This window comes from Medicago sativa, chromosome 6 (genome assembly GCF_051527215.1).
Source record: "Medicago sativa cultivar Bolivia chromosome 6, Bolivia_mono, whole genome shotgun sequence".
Lineage (NCBI taxonomy): Eukaryota > Viridiplantae > Streptophyta > Magnoliopsida > Fabales > Fabaceae > Medicago > Medicago sativa.
Window position 1 is genome coordinate 30,180,908 of NC_140754.1, and position 20,770 is coordinate 30,201,677.

General features: G+C 35.9%; 1 protein-coding gene across 7 annotated transcripts; it reads left to right on the top strand.

Moving 5' to 3' along the window:
- The first annotated feature begins 5,276 nt into the window (after positions 1–5,276).
- On the top strand, positions 5,277–9,689 carry LOC146914435 (uncharacterized). Of its 7 annotated transcripts, none has more exons than XM_085717303.1 (7): positions 5,277–5,410; positions 5,939–6,410; positions 6,499–6,617; positions 6,752–6,799; positions 8,929–9,013; positions 9,116–9,166; positions 9,264–9,689. In XM_085717303.1, the coding sequence occupies exons 5-7, from the start codon at positions 8,963–8,965 to the stop codon at positions 9,438–9,440; spliced, it is 279 nt and encodes a 92-aa protein (XP_085573429.1). In that variant the 5' UTR covers positions 5,277–5,410; positions 5,939–6,410; positions 6,499–6,617; positions 6,752–6,799; positions 8,929–8,962; the 3' UTR covers positions 9,441–9,689. The 7 variants fall into 7 exon arrangements, 6 of the variants coding, with proteins under 6 accessions (XP_085573429.1, XP_085573434.1, XP_085573433.1 ...); XM_085717308.1 differs by having other exon boundaries at positions 6,761–6,800; positions 8,940–9,013; XM_085717307.1 differs by having other exon boundaries at positions 6,761–6,799.
- The last annotated feature ends 11,081 nt before the right edge of the window (positions 9,690–20,770 follow it).

A 20,770-nucleotide genomic window follows, 5' to 3' on the forward strand; every position in this document is an offset into this window, starting at 1 on the left:
GCTGATTAATGCAAATAAAAGGTTACAAAATGACTTTAAGGTGGGGGTGGCTGCATCAATGCATGGAGATGTTATACATTCATTTGCTTCTTTAATGTGTTGTTTCTTCTCTTACATCAGCCCATTCATCAAAATCACGTCATCCAATTCATGCTCATTTTACACCAAGAAATATTCCGAATTTGCTCTTGAGTCCAACAGACGAAATGTAGAGAATATTCTAAGCTTTCCAACGCATTAAAGATCACCTCAAACGGACATCCAGAGCTCCAGATATAGCCAAAACAAGACTGACATATCATGACCTGCGAAAATAAAACTTAGAACCCAAAATTAATTTGGTTCTTTTATTCCACAATGACTTTATTATTCTTTTCAAGAGAGATAATTTTAGGATCACATCAATACCACATAATCAATTAAATCATATAATTAGACTCTAAACCCAATAAAATAATTAAATAGATAAATAGGGCGTTACATCAGGCGCTTTAGTGCATTACTTTCCTGTTTTCCTGTAATCTTCGCCTGTTGAGGTGTTTCTTCGTTGTTAAGCTGTCTTAGACATTGGGAAAATAATTTCTCCCTAAGTAAAGTCTTCCGAGGCCTCTTGAACCTTCATTTTTTATCTTCCCAAAGCCCAATATTCTTCTGAGGTCTTGATTTGCCTGATTTGTTTGATTTTTCCGTGTTTTACTTCAAGAACCCCCTAAAATTGCTATGTTTCGGGAAGAATATAATTACAGACTCAAATGCAGAAAACATTACAAATGTCCCAAAATCATAGGCATTTGATCTAATACTCCTCTGGTTTTCTGATAAAACCTACTAAAATAGACTGAAAAACATGCTAATAATAACTTATCATGACCTGTCATCAAAAACTCATTGAGAGGCGAACCCTAAAAAAATTCCCACCAATCCTTAGATATTAGAATACGATCAAGGCGACTCATAGAAGTGTCGTGGGGTCTGAACCATGTAAACTTTCTGCTGAGGATGGGAAGATCTAGCAAACCCATTAGGAACACAAAATTACAAAACTCACTAATATTCATTTCCCCTCCACATACCAATTCCAAATTAACCCCTGACCTTTCCTGTGCATCCAGAACAAAGTTAAAATTCCCTCGGACACACCAAATCCCCCCCCCCCCCCCCCCCCCCCCCCCCGAAAAGAGTCATTTGCTGAGAGAAGATCCCTCCACAATTTTCTTTTATCACCTAAAGAAGAATCGGTAATACACATTAACAACAACGAACAAAGTTAATAGTACATTTGAAACTCACAACATCCAAAATAATATTATAAAAGGATAGTACATCTGAATTATTCAAGGAACTCTTGGCATAAAATGTTGTTGTTATTATCTAAATTGGTAAAGTATATTCGAAGCAAACCAAATTCCAACATTGCAAAAAAGCAAAGAGGATTAATTTGAGAACAAACTCACAACATCCATATTAATAGTATAAAATGTGAAAGTATCTACGAATAGTGTGATAAAATCAAAGTTATCAAAATAATAATGCATCTAAAGTGCAACCTGACAATCTAGTCATTGAAATTGATTAAAGTTGATATGTCAATCTCAACCACAAAAACACTGCACCAAGATAGAAAATTAAATAACACTGCAACAAAACAACTACAAAAGCAACATTGTACTGAGGTGACAATCAAGGCAAAACAAGAAATAAAAATCCGATATACTCCCTCCGGTCATTATTATAAGAAAAAATTAACTTTTTAGGTTTATTCAATAAATTAGGCATTTGGTCTATATAACCAAAAAAGTTGATTTTCTCTTATAACAGTGACAGAAGGGAGTAAAATGGATGATTCTAAGCCAAGAAACGACCATAACCACCCCTTTATTAAGAATTAAGGGCAAGAAAGAGAAAACTTAATGAGAAGATTTAGCTATCTCTCTACAATATTGTGGCAGGCTTAATAATTATTATTTTTTAAAAATTTTAATTTTTTTAATGATCAAATATTAATTTATTTTTGAGTATTAAATAATAGTTAGTTTTGTGCAACCTTAGTAAGTACTAGATGACTAAATATTTTTTGAATAATAATCAATAATAACATAGCGAATAAAATATTTTCGTAAGCTTATCTCAATTGATATGACATTGCATTATACTCCTTCCCGTCCTATTTAGAAGAGAAAGTTGACTATTGAATAAAGCGCCAAAATTCAAATCTCGTAGTCACAATTCCTTAATTTGTTTTCGTTCTCGTTTCGTACTCGTCGGGAGGGGTAATCGTTTGCTTGTTTGCTGTAATCGTTTGCTGCTCTATCCAAATCATCCATCACCACCTCACCATCTTCAAAACGGTATGTTTATTTTCTCTCTTAACTCCTTTGTTCTCTTGTTCACCGTTGCCCTGTTCGATTTTACTCACCCAAATCACGATTTATTGTTTTGTTCGATGTTGATGGGTTTCTGTTTCTTTCTTTTAGTTTTTAGGGTTTTAAGACCTTTACTTAATTAGTATGGCTGGAATTGGATCCTAAGGGCTAATAATAGCACAGCAGAGGGAGCAGCAAAGATATTAGCTGCGGGGATCCAATTTTTAGTATGGTTGTTTTTTTCACTTCTTTTGTGTGCATAACTTTATGAGTTCTTGACAACAATTGAATTTGTGAAAACAAAAATCTTTTTTGTTAATGCATGCAATACACACTCAGCATTTATTGATTCTACTTGTGAATATCTGATAGTTAGTAGGGCAGTAGGACATAAAATGTTCCATATATGTAAGAATATCATGATATAGCTCGCATAAAGGACCATAAAACATAGTTCGGTTCGAAAATACGGTTTAGGCTCAGTTCTGAAATGGTTTTAGTTCGGTTTGAAACCAATGAACCGGTTCATCGTTTCATAACACTGGTTTGGTTCGGCCCAAACCACATACACTGGTACGATGGAGTTCTTAAGCATAAGGTTACTTGAAAAGTTAGGTTTCTTATGAGGCAATCCAAAACCCTCGAGATCCGAGCTAATCATCTTAGTATGTGTTGTGATTGATTTTGTGTATTTGTTTTGTGATTTTGATTTTGAGATTGTTGTGGTTATTGATTGTGTTGTAGTTATACCTATGATGAGTGTGCAAGAGCAAAGGTTCATTGAAAGCAAAACACTCAGATCAGAAAGTTGAAGGTTTTCCTGGTAATAGTGCTGTAAAATCTTCTAAGTCCAACGAAAAACAGATTGCATTTGGGGCTAAAGTAAAGGAAAGACCAAGTGGCAATAAAGTGGTTAGCTAGGCCATTCCAGACAGATGCTTTGGGAGATGATTCCAACAGCAGCAGTAGCAGCACCTCAACTTATTGCAGAAGACTGGGTAGCTTGTGACAGTTGCCAGAAATGGCGGCTTCTACCTACCAGTGTAACACCCGATCAACTGCTAGAGGAATGGTTGTGTAGCATGCTTTATTGGCTGTAAGTTGCTTCTTCATATTGGTTGAAATTATGCATGATCATATTATTTTAGATGTCTATATAGCACCAACACTTCATATTGAAGCCGTGTTCGGTGTCTGACATGTAACACCGACACGACATTGTTACATATGGTTACATTCAAATAATTTATTGCCTGAAAATATGACTATCGTCGGCGTCAGTGTCGTGTTTGATGTTCTTGTTTGTGCCGGTGCTTCCTAGATGGATGTCCAGTTAGTATGATGTTGTATTATCAACAATAGTTAAGGTCTATCTCGAATGATATACCAGTTACCATTTTTTTCTTCCATTTTCTCCATTTGTGCTTACTTTTGAGTGCGCTCTATGTTTTATTGCCTCATTGCTCTCCTGAATTTAGGCCTGTGGGATGAATTCTTGTGACATCAGTGAGGATGAGACAACAAAGGCACTGTATGCTTTATATCAAATGCCAATGTCTGAGGGTCAAAATAATTTGCAAACGAATGCCTCTAAGACTGCATTTGGTGCGAGCTCTGCTGATGCTTTGAAGTTTGGACTGAATCAGAAAAGTTCCAGTTCATTAGATTATAAAGGACAGTAGGTAGGGACACTCTGCCGTAATTATCCCCTTTTATGTTGTCGTTACATGAGTTATATTAAATGGTTAATTATGTTTTTGTTCCCTACAAAATTGCGACCTTGTAAGTTTAGTCCTTACTTAATTTTAATAGCATTTTTAATCCATACAAAAATTTTCTGCACTCAATATTAGTCCTTACTCAATCCAAATTTGTTTAATTTATGCTTAAACTCTTAAGTTTTTCAACAATTTTTTACAGGCGTGTTAAGAACGTTATTAAAAGATCCTCCGAAAAAAATATCGCAAAAATTTGATTTCCACGTCCATATTTTTGTTACTTATATCTTAAACTTTTGTCGTTTTAAAAAATTCATATTTAATTTATTTCATGTTAAAAAATTATAGATTTTAGTAAATGAACCTTTCATAGTGTTCTAAACTTGTATAAAAAGAATCGTTAAAAAATTTAAGAGTTTAAGGATAATTAAACAAAATTTATTTTAGCAGGGACTAAAATTATAAGTAAATTTTTTTTTTTGTAGGGACTAAAAACGCTATTAAAATTAAGTAAGGACTAAACTTAGAAGGTCGCCATTTTATAGGGACCAAAAACATATTTAACCCTATATTAAATTATGGTACAGTTAATTTGTTTTTCAATAATGTTGTGTCTTCAGGTGATCATACTTATTGAGAATGTTTAGTACTATGCTGAGTTAATGGGGCTAAAGTGCAACTTTGGCCCCTTATCTTTCAAAAAGTTGCGATTTTGGCCCCCTAACTTTGAAAACTACAATTTTGGCCCCCTAACTTTGAAAACTGCTGAGAAGGCGACGCGTATCCAAAAAAAAGGGTCATTTTGAAAAGATAAGGGGCCATAATCGCAACATTTTGAAAAGATAAGGGGTCAATAGACATATTTCCCTTAAGTTAGGGGGTTAAAAGAGCATATTTCCCTAAACATGGGGGACCAAAATTGTAGTTTTCATACTTAGGGGGCCAAAATCGCAACTTTTTGAAAGATAGGGGGGCCAAAGTTGCACTTTAGCCGAGTTAATGGTATACTGCTTCTAGTGATATTAAACCGGATAACCTTCATAAAAATAGTTATATCAAGCTTTTAGCTTATGTAAGACTGATGACAAGCATTCAACAATATGCATACATCTACTATACTATACAGGACAAATCTTGTCCGTGCTTTTTACCATTTTGCCCTTATGGGGGTATTTTGGTAAAGGGTAAATAACCATCTCCCCCATATATATACCATGATTTACAATTGGGTTTTTCAGTTTCTCCCTCACATTACCGACTCAAACGACTGAAGGATACGGTCTGTTCGCTGTCAGCTTCTTCATCCGTTCTTCTTCATCATCAATCAAGGTTTGTTTTTTATTTTTGATCGGCATGCATGTTCCTTTTCTGCGATGTTCTTTTTCTTTTATTTGATTTCCTTATTCCTTTTTGATTTCCTTCTTTCTTTGTGCGATTGGGTTCTTCTATTGAATGTTAGATGACTGTTCTTTTTAATTGATTGAGGTTATGTGTTTTTTCCTTTTAATTGATTTAGGTTGCATTTTGGCTTGGTGTTTTGTTTCTGTTGTTTGAGTTTGTGAGATGTTAACCGGATTGTTTTTTTTATTTTGTTGAGTTGGTTTGATAATTGATGCTATATGGTTTCTTTAATTTATGTACTGGACAATATCATGATTTATGATCTGCTACAAAGATTTTTATATTTTTAATTTTGATTTTTATATTTTTGATGTGGCTCATATTTACGGTGGAGTGCAGTTCAAGGATAGCAATAGAACCCTGCATTGTTTTCTGAAATTTAATTAGGTTATGTTAATAAGGTTGTTTAATTGATAATTGTATTGAAATTGATTGGTTTTGATAACGAGTTTTAAGGGAAGAATGAATTGAAGTCAATTGATGAGAAAGGAAGTGACGGTGATTCGTCTGCGTATCAGAACCATGACGATATCAAAACAATCAATTCAATGAAGATAGTGAAGAGGTGGAGGAGATTGAAGTCAAACCATCAGCTGCTGTTGTTGCAAAATCCTCGGAAGAAATCCGTAACGATGGTAAGGTTGGTGAAGCCGAGGGTGGAAAGGAAGGTGTTGTTGAGATAGAATGGGGTATGAAATCTGAGGAGAGTTTGGAGAAAATTGACTCTCCGAAGGATTTGAATTATGGGAGTCGAAAGAACAATGGCGGTTCAAATGATGTGATTGAAACCAGGACTGCGAATAACACAAAAGATGAACCTTATAATTCAGTTGCAGAATTTTCTGCTGATTCAGAAAAGGAGGGTGATAATTCAGTTGCAGAAGGAGAAAAGAGTGAATGAAATTGTTGTATGAAACTTACTAGGCAGGTAAATATTTTGATAAAAATATTAAAAAGAATATTATGAATTTTGACGGTGTTGTAGGTTGTGATTATTTATTTTTGGCTGTTTCCAGGACTGACAGTACTGGTGTTATAGCAAGGGTTAAGGAACTATTCAAAGGTCACAACCATTTGATTTTTGGATTTAACACTTTCCTGCCAAAGGGAGTGGACATTTTGTATCAAACAGAAGGTACCATTTGTTATTTATGATTTGTTTATGATTGATATGTTTATCACAGAACTATTAACAATGCTCTACTTCTAGAAATTGTAGTAGTGAAATGTGTTGATATTGTACTAATCAACATGTACTTTCTGATGTAGTGGTTATAGGGGTATGTGCTCCACTTGAAGACTCCATGGTTTCTAACAGGTAGCTTATGCTTTTCCTTGGTATTTTAGATTTTTCCTTCTTTCTTCTTTCATGTTTCTCTATAAATTATTGGTTTCTGAAGTAAGTTTTGAGTTGTTTATTGTATGTATATTTGTTCCTTTTCGCATATTTACTTTGGATTGAGGTTGATTCGGATGTTAACTCATTTTACTTCATTTTACTCTACTCTTATATTGTTGCTCTTTGAAACTATAGTTTGGGACCTATCTAATGATCTCATTATATATGATTTGCACATTATAATGAATTAATAGTTTAAGGGGGATTGATTTGCATATTTTTTAAATGAGGCAACTGTGCATATTTTTTTTATCTAAATTTGTGGTGTATGCATTCATCAGATTACTGAACTGACAAGGCTGATCATGATGGAGTTATTGCATGCTGCACTACTATGCATAATCTTATTTGGTGCCACATTTAGGCCAAAATTGGAAAGAGTTATATGGATATCTTTTGCAGATGGGAATTTCATCTGGAGCTGCAGCAGCTGCTATAAAAGAGACCAGAAAATGCAGGAAAGCTCATTGTTGTAAGTTTACAATCGTTAGTATGTTCATTCGACGCCTTCTCAAGTTTATTGTTTTTTGGTCTGAAACACTATTATACAAGAAGAGATGAGCAAATTAAATTGTTTTCTTACTATTCATCATGATTATAACCATGTGACACAGGTCCATAGCAAATTAAATTCTCTTCACTATTATACAAGAAGCTCCACCGATGATGAGATTAGCGATAAAGGAGAGAATAAAATAAACTGTATACAGTGACAGGACATGTACTATTCGATATATTGCAGTGTTTGTGTGTGTGATGTTTCAATCTAGAGCTAAATGTTTGTTACTCCAATGGCTATTGGGACAAGTTCTTCAACCAGCTCTCATGGGCATGGCATGAAAAGTTCTCTGATCACTATAAATATTATAAGTTTAAAACTCATCAATACAAATTACTAAGTTTTCAATCTTATTTTTGTTGGGGTACTTTATAATTCAGAGAATTTTTAGCTGCGCTGCAGCCACTAAGACATCAACAACCTTGATGTGGCTGCTCATCTCTTTGCAGTGTTGTTATATAACAGTTATAGTGTAGTTGTTAATATTGCGTAGTGGTATTTTAAAAGTCTGCTATTTTCCGTTGTCTGCTATCGACAACATTGGTTACGTTGGCAGAACTTTTTTTAACCTTGATAGATTATTGGATAATCTCAGGCTTGAGTAGGGATAGATAATTGTAACTGAGTGAATTCACTCATTCAAAAACATTGTTTTTTAGAAAGATGTGAGTGTCTCATTATGCTGATTATTAATTGGTTGGCATTACGGTGTTTCATGGTTTCGGTGGGGCTGGTCCGTGTGATTTAGCATCCAAGTGGAAGCTATGGTCCTACTACCATAACATTGACCAGCAAAAGCTATCTAAGAACCAACAGGTATGACTCCATCTCGGATTTTAATCAGATATAGCATCATATTTTTTATTTGTCGACGGAAATAGTTGAGGTCAAAATGATTAAGAACAAAAAATTTGTAGGTGTATTGTGTTTTTTTTATCAATGGAAGAAATTTGCAGCACAATAGTTTAACTCAATCTTGGATTCAATGTGTATCAGTTATTCATCATCTTCAACCTTCTTTTTTCAATTTAGATTCATGTTTATTCCAAACAATTGACTTTAGGTTTTCTAGACCTTCCTTCCTAAGGATGTTATGCTATTTTTTCTTTTGCTTCTCAGTTCATTGTGTTTGGCAAGAGATAGCAGCATCAAAGAAGTACCTTTGAGAAAGGCATTAGAAAATATGATATGATTGAACAGTTGAATAAGTTGAGCAGCTTAGACATGAAAAGTTTTATTCCATTAGGCCAATTGGAGTATTTGATTTGTTATGTTTGGCATCTTGGACATTTATGTATATAGAAAATAATCCGTGTTTTTGCAAGAATTTTTTTCACGAAAAAGAAAGAACCAACCAGAAGCTTCGTCAATGATAATTTGAGTATCTGGTTTGTTACATTTGCCAGTTTTTTTAGTTATGGAGCATCACAAAGAGATAACCAAGAGTGGGTGTCATAAGATTTTGGAAGGAATCAATTCAATGTCTTTGGTGAATTTAGATGACCAGCAAGTTCACTCCTTAATGACGATGAGAGAAATAGCACGTGGAGTTGTTGTTGGTCGAGATAGAAAGGTTAGATTATAGAGATATATAAGAAGTTAATTTTGTTTTGTACACAATTTTCGTGCCTATTGGCATTGCTGTCATGAAACGAGTGCTATTTACATTCAATAGGTGACGAAGAATGACGTGATTACTGCTTTGCAATACAACATTCAGAAAATGGTTGATTTTGTTTCTTTCATGTATTCATTCATGATGAATTTTGTTAATATTGGTGTTTTTTTGGTCTATATTTGAACTGACTTGAGGTAGTTTGCAGGTGTGTGCATCCAAAGATATTGTTCATATGTTAAGTAGGATTTCCTATGAAGGCTTGGATGACCAGGGGATGCATTTAGTATTGAGGATGAGAGAAATTGCTCATGGGATTGTTGAGAAGCAACCTAGAGTTGCAACAGCTAGGCCTGAGTTACTTGCCGACCAAGTAAGGGATTAATACTGCTTTGTGTGAGTAAAAAGCTCAAATAAGTGTTTACTGTTTATTTAATAAGATCCTAAGTTAAATGTAACTAATAAGGTGCTGTTTGGCCTGAGTTATTTCTTTGATTTTCATATCCAGATTTCTTATTTGTGTGGTAACAATGTTAACATCATTTTCCATTGATAGTAAAATGTCGCTTTGTAGGAGAGTTTTTTTAAAAAAAATAATGATTTGGTCTGCTTTCTAATGTTAAAATCAAAGAAATTCACTATCATAAGTATCTATGGACATTCTGTACATTTTGTTTGAGATTAAATACATCTGGATATGTTTATGGTACCTGTTTTGGTGGGTTGTGTTGTGAAAAGTTTTGGGTATTGGCATGTTAAGTGCAGTTTATTGAATATAAGGTTTGTTTCTTAGTGAAAATATGGATTCATGAAAACAGAAATTCTTCTTTAAAAACCATGGTGAGGTGAGGTTAAATAGCATTAATGTTAATGACTAATCTCCCTTTTGAAGAAAGTTGTTTTTTTTTTTAACTTAGGATTATAGTGTGTATTTGAGGTTTCTTTTTATGAGTTGATGAAATGGTTGTGATATAGAAGTTTTCTTGATCATAGCATTGTTTATGGTATAAAGATTGTCCAAATTTGTGTAGCAATGTCATCAAAAATTATAGAAATTTTCACCAAACCAAACTAAATTTCTTGAATCTAACAATTCAATTTCCTTGATCTTTCAAAGTATTACAGCTTCCTTATCAAGAAAATATGTTATGGAGATTATTTTGTCTTCGCTTGGCTGTTACTGATTGCAAATTGAAGCCTATACATGTTTTTTTTTAAATGTACATGTGTTTTATATGATGAGGTTTGTTTATGAAGTAAAAATCAAGTGTGTATTGTGACAATTAGAGTTTGTGTAATATCCCACTTTTATGATACGAAGAATTACTTGTTAACGATAGATTAAACGCGGTTAAGACTAAGGGTAAAATGGTAATTTCTCTTGGAGGGGCTATTTAAGGATTTTTGGCTCAATAATTTCATAATTCTCACCATTTTCTCTCTCTAGGGTTAAGATTCAATTCTTCTCTCCCTTCTCTCTAGGAAAAAATCGGTTCCCTCCTTCTCTCACTCTACACAATCTTTGATTTTCATCTTTCCTCATGAAATTAAAGACAAAGATGGCTAGGGTTTATGGTGTTGGTTAGGGAAGTGATGAAGAAATCTTCTCTTTTCCCCTCTATTCATAATCTTTGCTCAATCTTCTTCTTAATCCTTCAAGAAACAAGAACCTAAGTTAGATGAGGGTTGGAACTTGTTGGTGTCAAGTTGGAAGCAAGTTTCACCAACAACCCTCTTTCAACTAGGGTTTGAGCTTAGGGTTTGTTGTCAAGAACTTGGAGTTGTGTGCATATTCTCAGGTGAAACCAAGGTGAGTTCTAGGGTAGTTCCATTCCATGGGATGGGTGTTAAAGCTTGCAAGAAAACTATATATTTTTCTAGGGTTAATGTATAGGAAAGTTACCCCTTTTATGCCATGCATCTTTATACTTGTGAATACTTGCATAATAGTTGTTTTACAGGTTCTATATGACTTCTAGTACTATGGTATGCCTTGGGATGCCTTGCTTTGAGGTTTTTGGGTGCAAAATGTCATTTTTATATGTTCTGAACTGACATAACTCGCCACGGCGAGCTATTACTCGCCACGACGAGCTATTACTCGCCACGGCGAGCTAGAAGTGCGAATGGGGGGTTCCACTCGCCCCCAACTCGCCTAGGCGAGTAACTACTCGCCTCCCACACCATTTTACTCGCCATGGCGAGCAGACAATGGGGGAGACTCCTTGTTTTGCTCGTCATGGATGGTTTGGGCGTTTCATGAGCGGTTTTCTTAGAACAAATCTTGAAACAGTAACCCCTCAATTCAAGACACCAAGGCATAATTTCCAAAAGAATGTTTCTTGAATGTTAATCAAGTATACATTATGCATAAATGAGCATGGCATACGAGGGAGTTTATTAGATAAGTTGAATGGGCATTATGTAACAATGTAAGAGAGAAATGGAACTAGAGCCTCGACGTAGATGTTGAGAACTAGGATGTAGATCAAGATTAATTATGTTAAGGGTAGTGAATGTCTTTTATGATTATGAACTTATATGTATTACCCTAAGGATCGATCAAGGATCCTAGTTAAATGAATTTAACTCAAGTGGTTATAGATTAATCATTCATGTATGCATAAGATTATGACTAATACAAGATGTAGGTGTTCGTGTCTCTCGCTATCCACGTTAGGGGGATACGATAGGTTCTCGACCTAAGGGGAACGGTTCAAGCCGCAAGGGACCCGCACGACACTGAGGGAGTCCGATGTACGTACATCGGTCATGTATGGGAGTGTACTCGGGGTTACTCCACTTGGGACTCTCCGTAAAATGAACCAAGATTATGTTTGATTGTTCAACCCTAACATAATGATATAATGAATGTGTTCATGCATGATTATGATATGATGATAGATATGAGCAAGTTATAAAAGATTGCCAAGGACGATCTTAGGATACCCTATTCGTCCGATATAGCAAAGCGGTTCTAGGAACCCTTAACCGCCATGGCACATATGTTGTTAGCAAGCCTATAACAAATAGGAAAGACCTAAGACGGATATAGCATGCACGACCGTCAAAGGTACAAGTCCACACACGTATAATCAACCGCTAGGTTGTAAAGTAGACACGTGATAACCATAGGTTATCCCCAAGGTTATCATTAGCCTAGGGCTAGAAAGAACTCACTGAGACATTATGTCTCACCCAACTCCTTATTTGTTCAGGTTCACAGGTGGCGCAAGGAAAAGGTAAAGAAAAAGTCTTGGATTGATCGTGACTTCATGGAATCGCTTTGTTGTGAAATAGAGATGTATATGTTTATTATAAGATGTGTTTTTATGGGTCTTGTAGCTACCCTATGTATGTTAAACCTTTTGGTGTAATAATGTAACATAGTAGGTTTGGATGGTGTTGTAACCGAACTTCTGACTTGATGTAGTGTCTTGTATTTGTATAATTAATGTATCCAATGCCAGTTTAACGCTTATTTGAATATTCTAGACACTTTCAAATTTAGGCGTTACAATTTGGTATCAGAGCAGGTCTTTCCAGATCGTGCCTTGGGTCATTAATAATACAATTCAAGTAGTCGTTCTTTTTGGTGTGTAAGATATTTGTCCTCATTGTTATATTGGTTAAAATTGATCACTTTGACTTAAATATGACAGTTAGAGCGAAAATGTCTGGAGCCCGAAGGGGACGAGGCCGGCCAAGAGGTAATCCGTATGTGGAGGAGAATGTTAATCCTGATGCTCAGATGTGGGCACAGTTGATGCAACAAAACCAACAGATGATGCATATGATGCAGCAGCAGATACAGCAGAACGCTCAGACTCAGCAGCAGTGGGCTGCGAATATGCAGCAAGGTCCGGGTGTTTGTCATCTGCCCCCTCCACCACCACCAGTTGTGGGAAATCCGACCTTTCTAGAATTTAACCGGAACCATCCCCCAGAGTTCGATGGTAGTGGTGAGCCACCTGAAGCTAAGAGGTGGATCAAACAGATGGAAAAGATTTTTCTGATGGTTCATTGCACCGAGGAAGATAAAGTGGTTTTTGCAACGAATCAATTCCGAGGTGCAGCGCTTGATTGGTGGGAAACTGCTCGGCGTAGAATGGAGAATAATGGGTTGGAGTTGAACTGAGAGAATTTCAAGCAAGTGATGAAGGAGAAGTACCTTCCTTGTCATACAAGGTCAGGAAGGAGCAAGAATTTCTCCATCTGAGGCAAGGTCATATGTCGGTGACAGATTTTACGAAAAAGTTTGAGGAATTATCTTATTACTCTACTCACAATGAGTATGCGGGTAATGAGATGTGGAAGGTCAATCAATATAAGCATGCTTTGAGGGGAGAACTCTATGCTGTAGTGAGTCAGCAAAGGGTAACAGATTATGATGAGTTGGTGCATAACAGCTTGGAGGCTGAAAGAGGTTTTGACAAAGCAGCTAGAGAAGGTTCTGGGGCAGGTGGAAGAAACCGAGGTAATGTTGTCGACAAGTATCATAAGAAGCTGAAACCCAAGGGTTCTCCAACTAGAGGAAAGTACACAGGTCCGCCTAAAAGTTATCCAACTTGCAGGAAGTGTGGCAAGGCTCATCAAGGAGAATGTAGATCAGGTTCTAATAATTGTTTTGCATGCGGTCAGTCGGGGCACTATGTGGTTGATTGTCCAAACAGAGGAAATAAGGGCAAGGGTGTGAGTACTACAATGAGTAAAGGTAGAGTGTATTCCCTTGATGGTAAGAAGGCGCAGGCAAATGAAGACTTGATTGGTGGTACGTGTTTTCTTGGTCAGAATCCTGTAAATGTTTTATTTGATTGTGGTGCATCATGTTCTTTCATTTCATTTCAATGTGTAGAAGCTCTTCAATTGTCTACTTCATTATTAAATCCCCTTATGAAAGTAACCACGGCCACTGACGGAAGTATTGTCGCGAATTATGTTTGTGAAAATTGCCCCATCACCGTATCTAGTAAGACGTACTATATAGATTTAGTATGTCTTCCGATGAAGCAACTTGATGTTATATTAGGAATGGACTGGTTGACAGCCAATCATGTGTATATTGGGTGTGCAGAAAAGACTATTTACATGCCAACTAGTAATACGGTGGAAGGTGTAGCGTTGTCAGAACTGATTAAGCACATGTATCAGATGGCTCAGTTTATTTGTGCACAAGATAAAGGTTTTTATATAATGCTCACGGTGACTCCCGAATCAGACTTAAGCCCCAGTGATATTCCTATAGTTAGTGAGTATTTGGATGTTTTTCCACCCGATATTACTAGCTTGCCACCGGAAAGGGAGATTGAGTTTTCAATTGATTTGATTCCGGGAGCCGAACCTGTGTCGGTAGCACCTTATAGAATGTCTCCTTTGGAACTTAAGGAACTGAAATCGCAATTAGAAGATCTTATTCAGAAGCATTTCATTAGACCTAGTGTGTCTCCATGGGGTGCACCGGTATTGCTGGTCAAGAAGAAAGATGGCAGCATGAGGCTGTGTATTGATTACCGTCGGCTTAATAAGGTAACTATCAAGAACAAGTATCCTTTGCCAAGGATTGATGATCTCCTTGATCAACTTAAGGGAGCGTGTGTGTTCTCGAAAATTGATCTTAGGTCGGGTTTTCATCAGATACACATCAAATCCTCTGACGTGTCCAAGACGGCTTTCAGAACTCGTTACAGACACTATGAATTCCTGGTTATGCCTTTTGGGGTATCCAATGCACCAGCAGTCTTCATGGATTATATGAACCGGATTTTCCAACCTTATCTAGATCAGTTTGTTATTATTTTCATTGATGACATTCTGATTTATTCTAAGAATCCACAAGAGCATGCTCAACATCTAAGAATAGTGTTGGATATCCTTCGGGAGAAGCAATTGTTTGCAAAGTTCAGTAAGTGCGAGTTTTGGTTATCGGAAGTCAAATTTCTGGGCCACGTTATTTCTCAAGGTGGTGTAGCAGTTGATCAATCCAAGGTTGAGGCTGTTCAAAGTTGGGCAAGGCCGAAGAATGTTTCTGAAGTTCGGAGCTTTTTGGGACTAGCAGGATATTACCGACGGTTCATCATGAAGTTTTCTCAAATCGCTTTGCCTTTAACTCGACTCACGAGGAAAGAGGTACCTTTTGTGTGGGATGAGGAATGTGAAAAGAGTTTTAGGACCTTGAAGAAGAAGTTAACTCAAGCTCCTGTGTTGACCATTCCGGATCCAGAAAAGAAATATGTGGTATTTTGTGATGCATCGTCTAAGGGACTCGGAAGAGTACTTATGCAAGAAAACAATGTAGTAGCTTATGCATCTAGACAACTCAAGACGCATGAAGCAAATTATCCTGCTCATGATTTGGAGTTGGCTGCTATAATCTTCATTTTGAAGATATGGAGGCATCACCTTTATGGAACGCACTTTGAATTGTTTAGTGATCACAAGAGTCTGAAATATTGATTTGATCAGAGGGATTTGAATATGAGGCAGAGGCGTTGGATGGAATACTTTAAGGACTTTGACTTTAATTTGAAATATCATCCAGGAGAGGCCAATGTTGTAGCGGATGCTTTGAGTCGTAAGGCCTTAGTTCAAGCCGATGTTATGATGCACACTTGTAAGATGTATGAAAAGGTTCGTGATCTTAACCTTGGAGTTATTGATGTCGGTGATGGTATTTGTTTGTATAATTTGCAAGTCTCGTGTGACTTGCGATCAAGAATCGTACAAGCACAAAGTGATGATTTGGAACTTCGGAAACGAAGTGGTTACCCAGAATTCTCTATGGCTGCAGATGGAGTAATTTTGTATGAAGGAAGATTATGTGTTCCAAATGATCAAGAGCTTAGAAGATTGATTTTGGAAGAAGCTCATAAAAGCAATTTTTCAATTCACCCTGGTACAACTAAGATGTATCAAGATTTAAAGAAGGAGTATTGGTGGCCCGGCATGAAAAAGGATATTGCTGAATTTGTAGCACGGTGTGTTGTATGTCAGCAAGTCAAGATAGAGCATCATAGTCCAGCTGATATGTTGCAACCATTAGAGATTCCTCAATGGAAGTGGGAGCACATTACCATGGATTTTGTAGGAGGTTTACCCCGTACTCAAAGAGGTCATGATTCAATTTGGGTAATAGTAGATAGGCTAACCAAATCAGCTCATTTCTTACCGGTAAGGTCTACCTACAAGACATCACAATATGCAGATTTGTTTATTTCCGAGATTGTCAAGCTACACGGTGTTCCTGTGAGTATTGTATCAGATAGGGATCCAATCTTCACTTCGCATTTTTGGAGGGCTTTTAATAAAGCCTTAGGGACTAAATTGAAACTAAGCACGTGACATCATCCGCAAACTGATGGTCAATCAGAAAGGACTATCCAGACCTTAGAAGATATGTTACTTGCTTGTGTTTTGGAAGATGGAGGAAGTTGGAACCATCATCTACCTTTGATAGAATTTTCCTACAACAATAGCTATCATGCAAGTATCGGAATGGCACCATATGAAGCTTTGTATGGTAGGAAGTGTAGGACCCCATTGTGTTGGGCTGAGGTTGGAGACAAGAGCATCCTTGGATCGGAGATCATTCAAGAAACGACTTTGAAGATTAAGTCAATTCAAGAGAAAATGAAGATAGCTCAAAGTCGTCAGAAAAGCTATGCGGATCAGAGGCGGAGACCTTTGGAGTTTAATGAAGGTGATCATGTGTTTCTAAGAGTTACGCCTAAGTTGGGCTTGAGAGGTGTTTTTAGAACCAAGAAATTAAGTCCTAGATATGTGGGACCGTTTTTGATACTCAAGCGTATCAGACCAGTAGCTTATCAACTGGCTTTACCTCCAGCTATGTCAGGATTGCATGATGTATTCCATGTGTCGCAGCTGAAGAAGTATGTTCCAGACCCCTTCCAGCCAGTCGAATTAGACTCTATAGAGTTAAGGTCAGATTTGACGTTGATGAGTCATAGATAGTCTAATTTAATGCTTTATTTAGTTTAGTTTTAAATAAGATTTGATTTAATTATATTGCATTTTATTTCCTTTTAGAATATTTTACTTTAAATTGTCTTTTATTTTATTTTAGGAACGAATATATGGTGGAAGGTGTCTTGGAGCAAAAGAAAGAGGACTTGAGCAAATACAGTGCAAAAATACGAAGATACGGAACAAAAATATGTTCCCACCAAGTCAGAAGCTTGGCACGGCCAGTGCCAACATGTGGCACGGCCGTGCCACCTCCAGAAGCCCCTTTTGCTGCTTTTTCTTCGGGCCCAAGTTACCCTGTTGTAGCTTTACTGTTTTACCCTTTTAGTTGCTTAGTTTCTAAGTCGATTGTAAAGCTATAAATAGAGTAGCTCTCCACCATAAACATTCACCTTTTACTTTGTTTATTTCAAGTATTATTTCAATAAAAAGTCTTTATTTCCTTTTTACTTTCGTTGCAATTTATTTTACTGTTTATCTCTCTCTTCTTCCCCCATGTCTACGATGAACATGAGTGAGTAGACTTCTTCGTCTTGGGATTATTGGGGAGTCTAATGGCTCGATCCTAAACAAAACAAGCCTAAACCATAATTTCTATGTAACCCTAATTTCTAATCTAGATTCACTGTCTTAACGTGGATTAACAATTATCAAACTGTGGAAACGAAAGCAGAGGGTTTGATAATCGTTAATCCATCATCCCAAACATCAATTCATAAAGCGAGAGCGGAGTCTTGATGTTGGAACAAGTGAATCTAGACAATAATTGCAAAACAGTGAAATAGTCTTTGCAATTATTGAGACAAAGAGTAGTTTCAATCCTCTATGCATCTTCTAGTAATCATGTTAGCGAAATAGGCTTGATTACTAGAAGTAAACTCTCATCGGACTTTCATCGGAAAGGTGAGGGTCTAAGGGAAACCGGTCTTTAGAAATTAGTGTGTAAACCATGAAATTAGATGTTTAGGTCTTGTCTAGTGAAGGATTTGTCATTATGATAAACCAATGATCCCGAGGCCCTTTATTATTATTGTTTTTACCTTCAGCAATAAAACTCCCTTTTTCTAACTTTCTCTCCTCTAATCATTCACTAAAAGTTAATTAAATTGAACAACTCCCTAGCGGAACGATACTCTTACTTACTACTATTACTTCGATAGGCCGTGCACTTGCGGTTTGGCCCTATCAAGTTTTTGGCGCCGTTGCCGGGGAGTTAACTAATTTAATTAGCTTTTTCTTAGTGATTAGAATTCTCTCTTCTTTCTCTTTTCTTTTCTTTTTATTTTTAATTTTTTATTTTTCTGTTATCGTTAACTTCTTGGGTTCTCAACCTTTTATGCGAAGAACTAGAAATCAAGCGGTATTCATGTTGGAGTAAGCCCTAATATCCAATCAATATTGATTGGGTTTGGCTTTGTATCATGATATTGATATAAATATATATTGTGAATATATATAATAATAAGGCATTTCTTTATTGATTTTGTTATGTTTCAAAATAATAAAGTCCCTAGAATAGATAGTTCATGTAATGGAATATTAAGTGTGACTAAATCATGAGATTACATTACGTAAAGAACGCTATTCTTAAACATATCCATAGTCAAGCTTTAATATGAATTGGGATAATAATAAAGCATAAAGACTATTATGTATGTAGACTGATGACCGCATCTCATGGGTCATTGATATTGAGATATCAAGTCTTCACATAGATATAAATATTAGGAGTAATATTTATATTGGATTGACCCACCGTGAGAATACTACATAGTAAGTTATGCAATTGTCATAAGATATACTCACAATGATAATAGTGTATATCGCTCTTAGACCTGAAACCACTATGATCCCTAGATGTGGACTCAAGTGCTTTGTTGCCATTCTAACGTTGTCTGTAAAAGGATAACCATAACGTTGGTTGATGGGTACTTGATGAAGCATGCTGAGGGACATGAGTGTCCTAGATGAGATTTGTCCCTCCTCATAAACAGGAGATATATCTTTAGGCCTCTTGATGAAATATGACTGTAAAATTGCATGGCCATGCCGAACTAAGTCAATATACGATATTGGACTTATTTGTTATTCAGTATATTTCGGAATCAAGGAATATAAATATTGATCTATACAAGGGTGACAATATCTATGCCTTGGGATCAATAAAGATATCGAGACAAAGGAGTAAGTGTACACATGAGTATTATCATGGAAAGGTTTCATCAGATCACTTGACATTCTTGTCACTTGGGTAGCAATGATGTGTTGCTAGATACCGCTCATTGTTTATAATATTAAATATTAGATTTATTATTATTGCCAACGTGACTAGAACCTATAGGGTCACACACAAAGAACAGTCAAAAGAGAAATATATAAGTATGACTTATATAAGGGGTGCGTTTAGTAAATAACGCTAATTAGTTAGCAAAATTACTAAACTCGTTGTTGGGCTTACTGAAGCCCAATAGTGACTTATGACTTGCAGAACACACTAGAAGTTCTATAAATAGAACTCTGGTGCTGAAGTTTTTGGTTACATGTTTTGAAGCAACCCCTTTCTTCTCTGCACTTCCAATTCATTGGCTAGCACCGAGTTTTGGAGGAGCACTGTTCGTGTGGACTTGCTAGAGGCTTTGCTGCTTGCTGCTTGCTTGGCTGTGATCGAGATTCCAGTTTCCAGTTCAAGCTTTCAGATTCCACAGTTCAAGGTAACAATCGAATCACTGATTCATGTTGGAATTTCGTAATGATCCAAGGAATGAAAATCGAAAATTTTCCGCTGCTTCTACTCCATTCTTCTATTCGATTTTCCTTCAGTGGTATCAGAGCCAATTACGAAACCATGAATCGGATTGCTTTGTTACTGCTTTATGTTTTAATATGATTAAACATTTTGAATCGGAATTAAATAATAAAGAGAATTAAATTTGGCATCGTATCATGTTTTCTGTGCATGGCTTTTCGATTTGTTTGATGTTTCAGAAACCGTTTCTGGTGAAGTATCGACATATCGATTATACATATCGACGGGAACATGATTGGAAACAAATCAAATTAGATTATCTTTTAAAATTGTTTTAAGAGATAATAATATTTTCGCAAATATTTGATTTGCTAATATTTTGATATTCTATAAGGAATTAATTTGGAATGCAAATCCGTTAATAAAATAGAATATTAAGTGTTAATATTTTATTATTTAAATTTAAATATTAATTAAAATTGATTGATCAATATCATATATGTGATATATGATTTTAATACAACATCATTATATGTGATATATTGATGATATCATTCGTTCAATAGGTTTTATATAATTGATTGTGAATTTGTAGTCAACTCGTGAGATTGAGCTTCGAATACCGATTCTGGTGAAGCATCAAAGATCCGGTTGTCCATACTGAACAAACAATTGTTAAAATTATTGATGTTTGATTGTTGTATTAGGATACCTAACTATACAAGCGTTGTATTATTATTGTTGTATCATTCGATCAATTGTTTTCAAAGAGATTGTTGTGAATTTGAACAATTCGTGAGAGTGAGCTTCAATATCCGAATCTGGTGAAGCATCATAGATCCGGTTGTTCATGCTAAACAAACAATCCTTGAAAATATTTATGTTTAATTAATTTATTTAATTGGAGAAAGGTAGTAAATTTAAAAGATCATGATTTTGAAAGAGTTTCAATATCAGATATGATTTTTGAATTTGGTAATAAAATATTT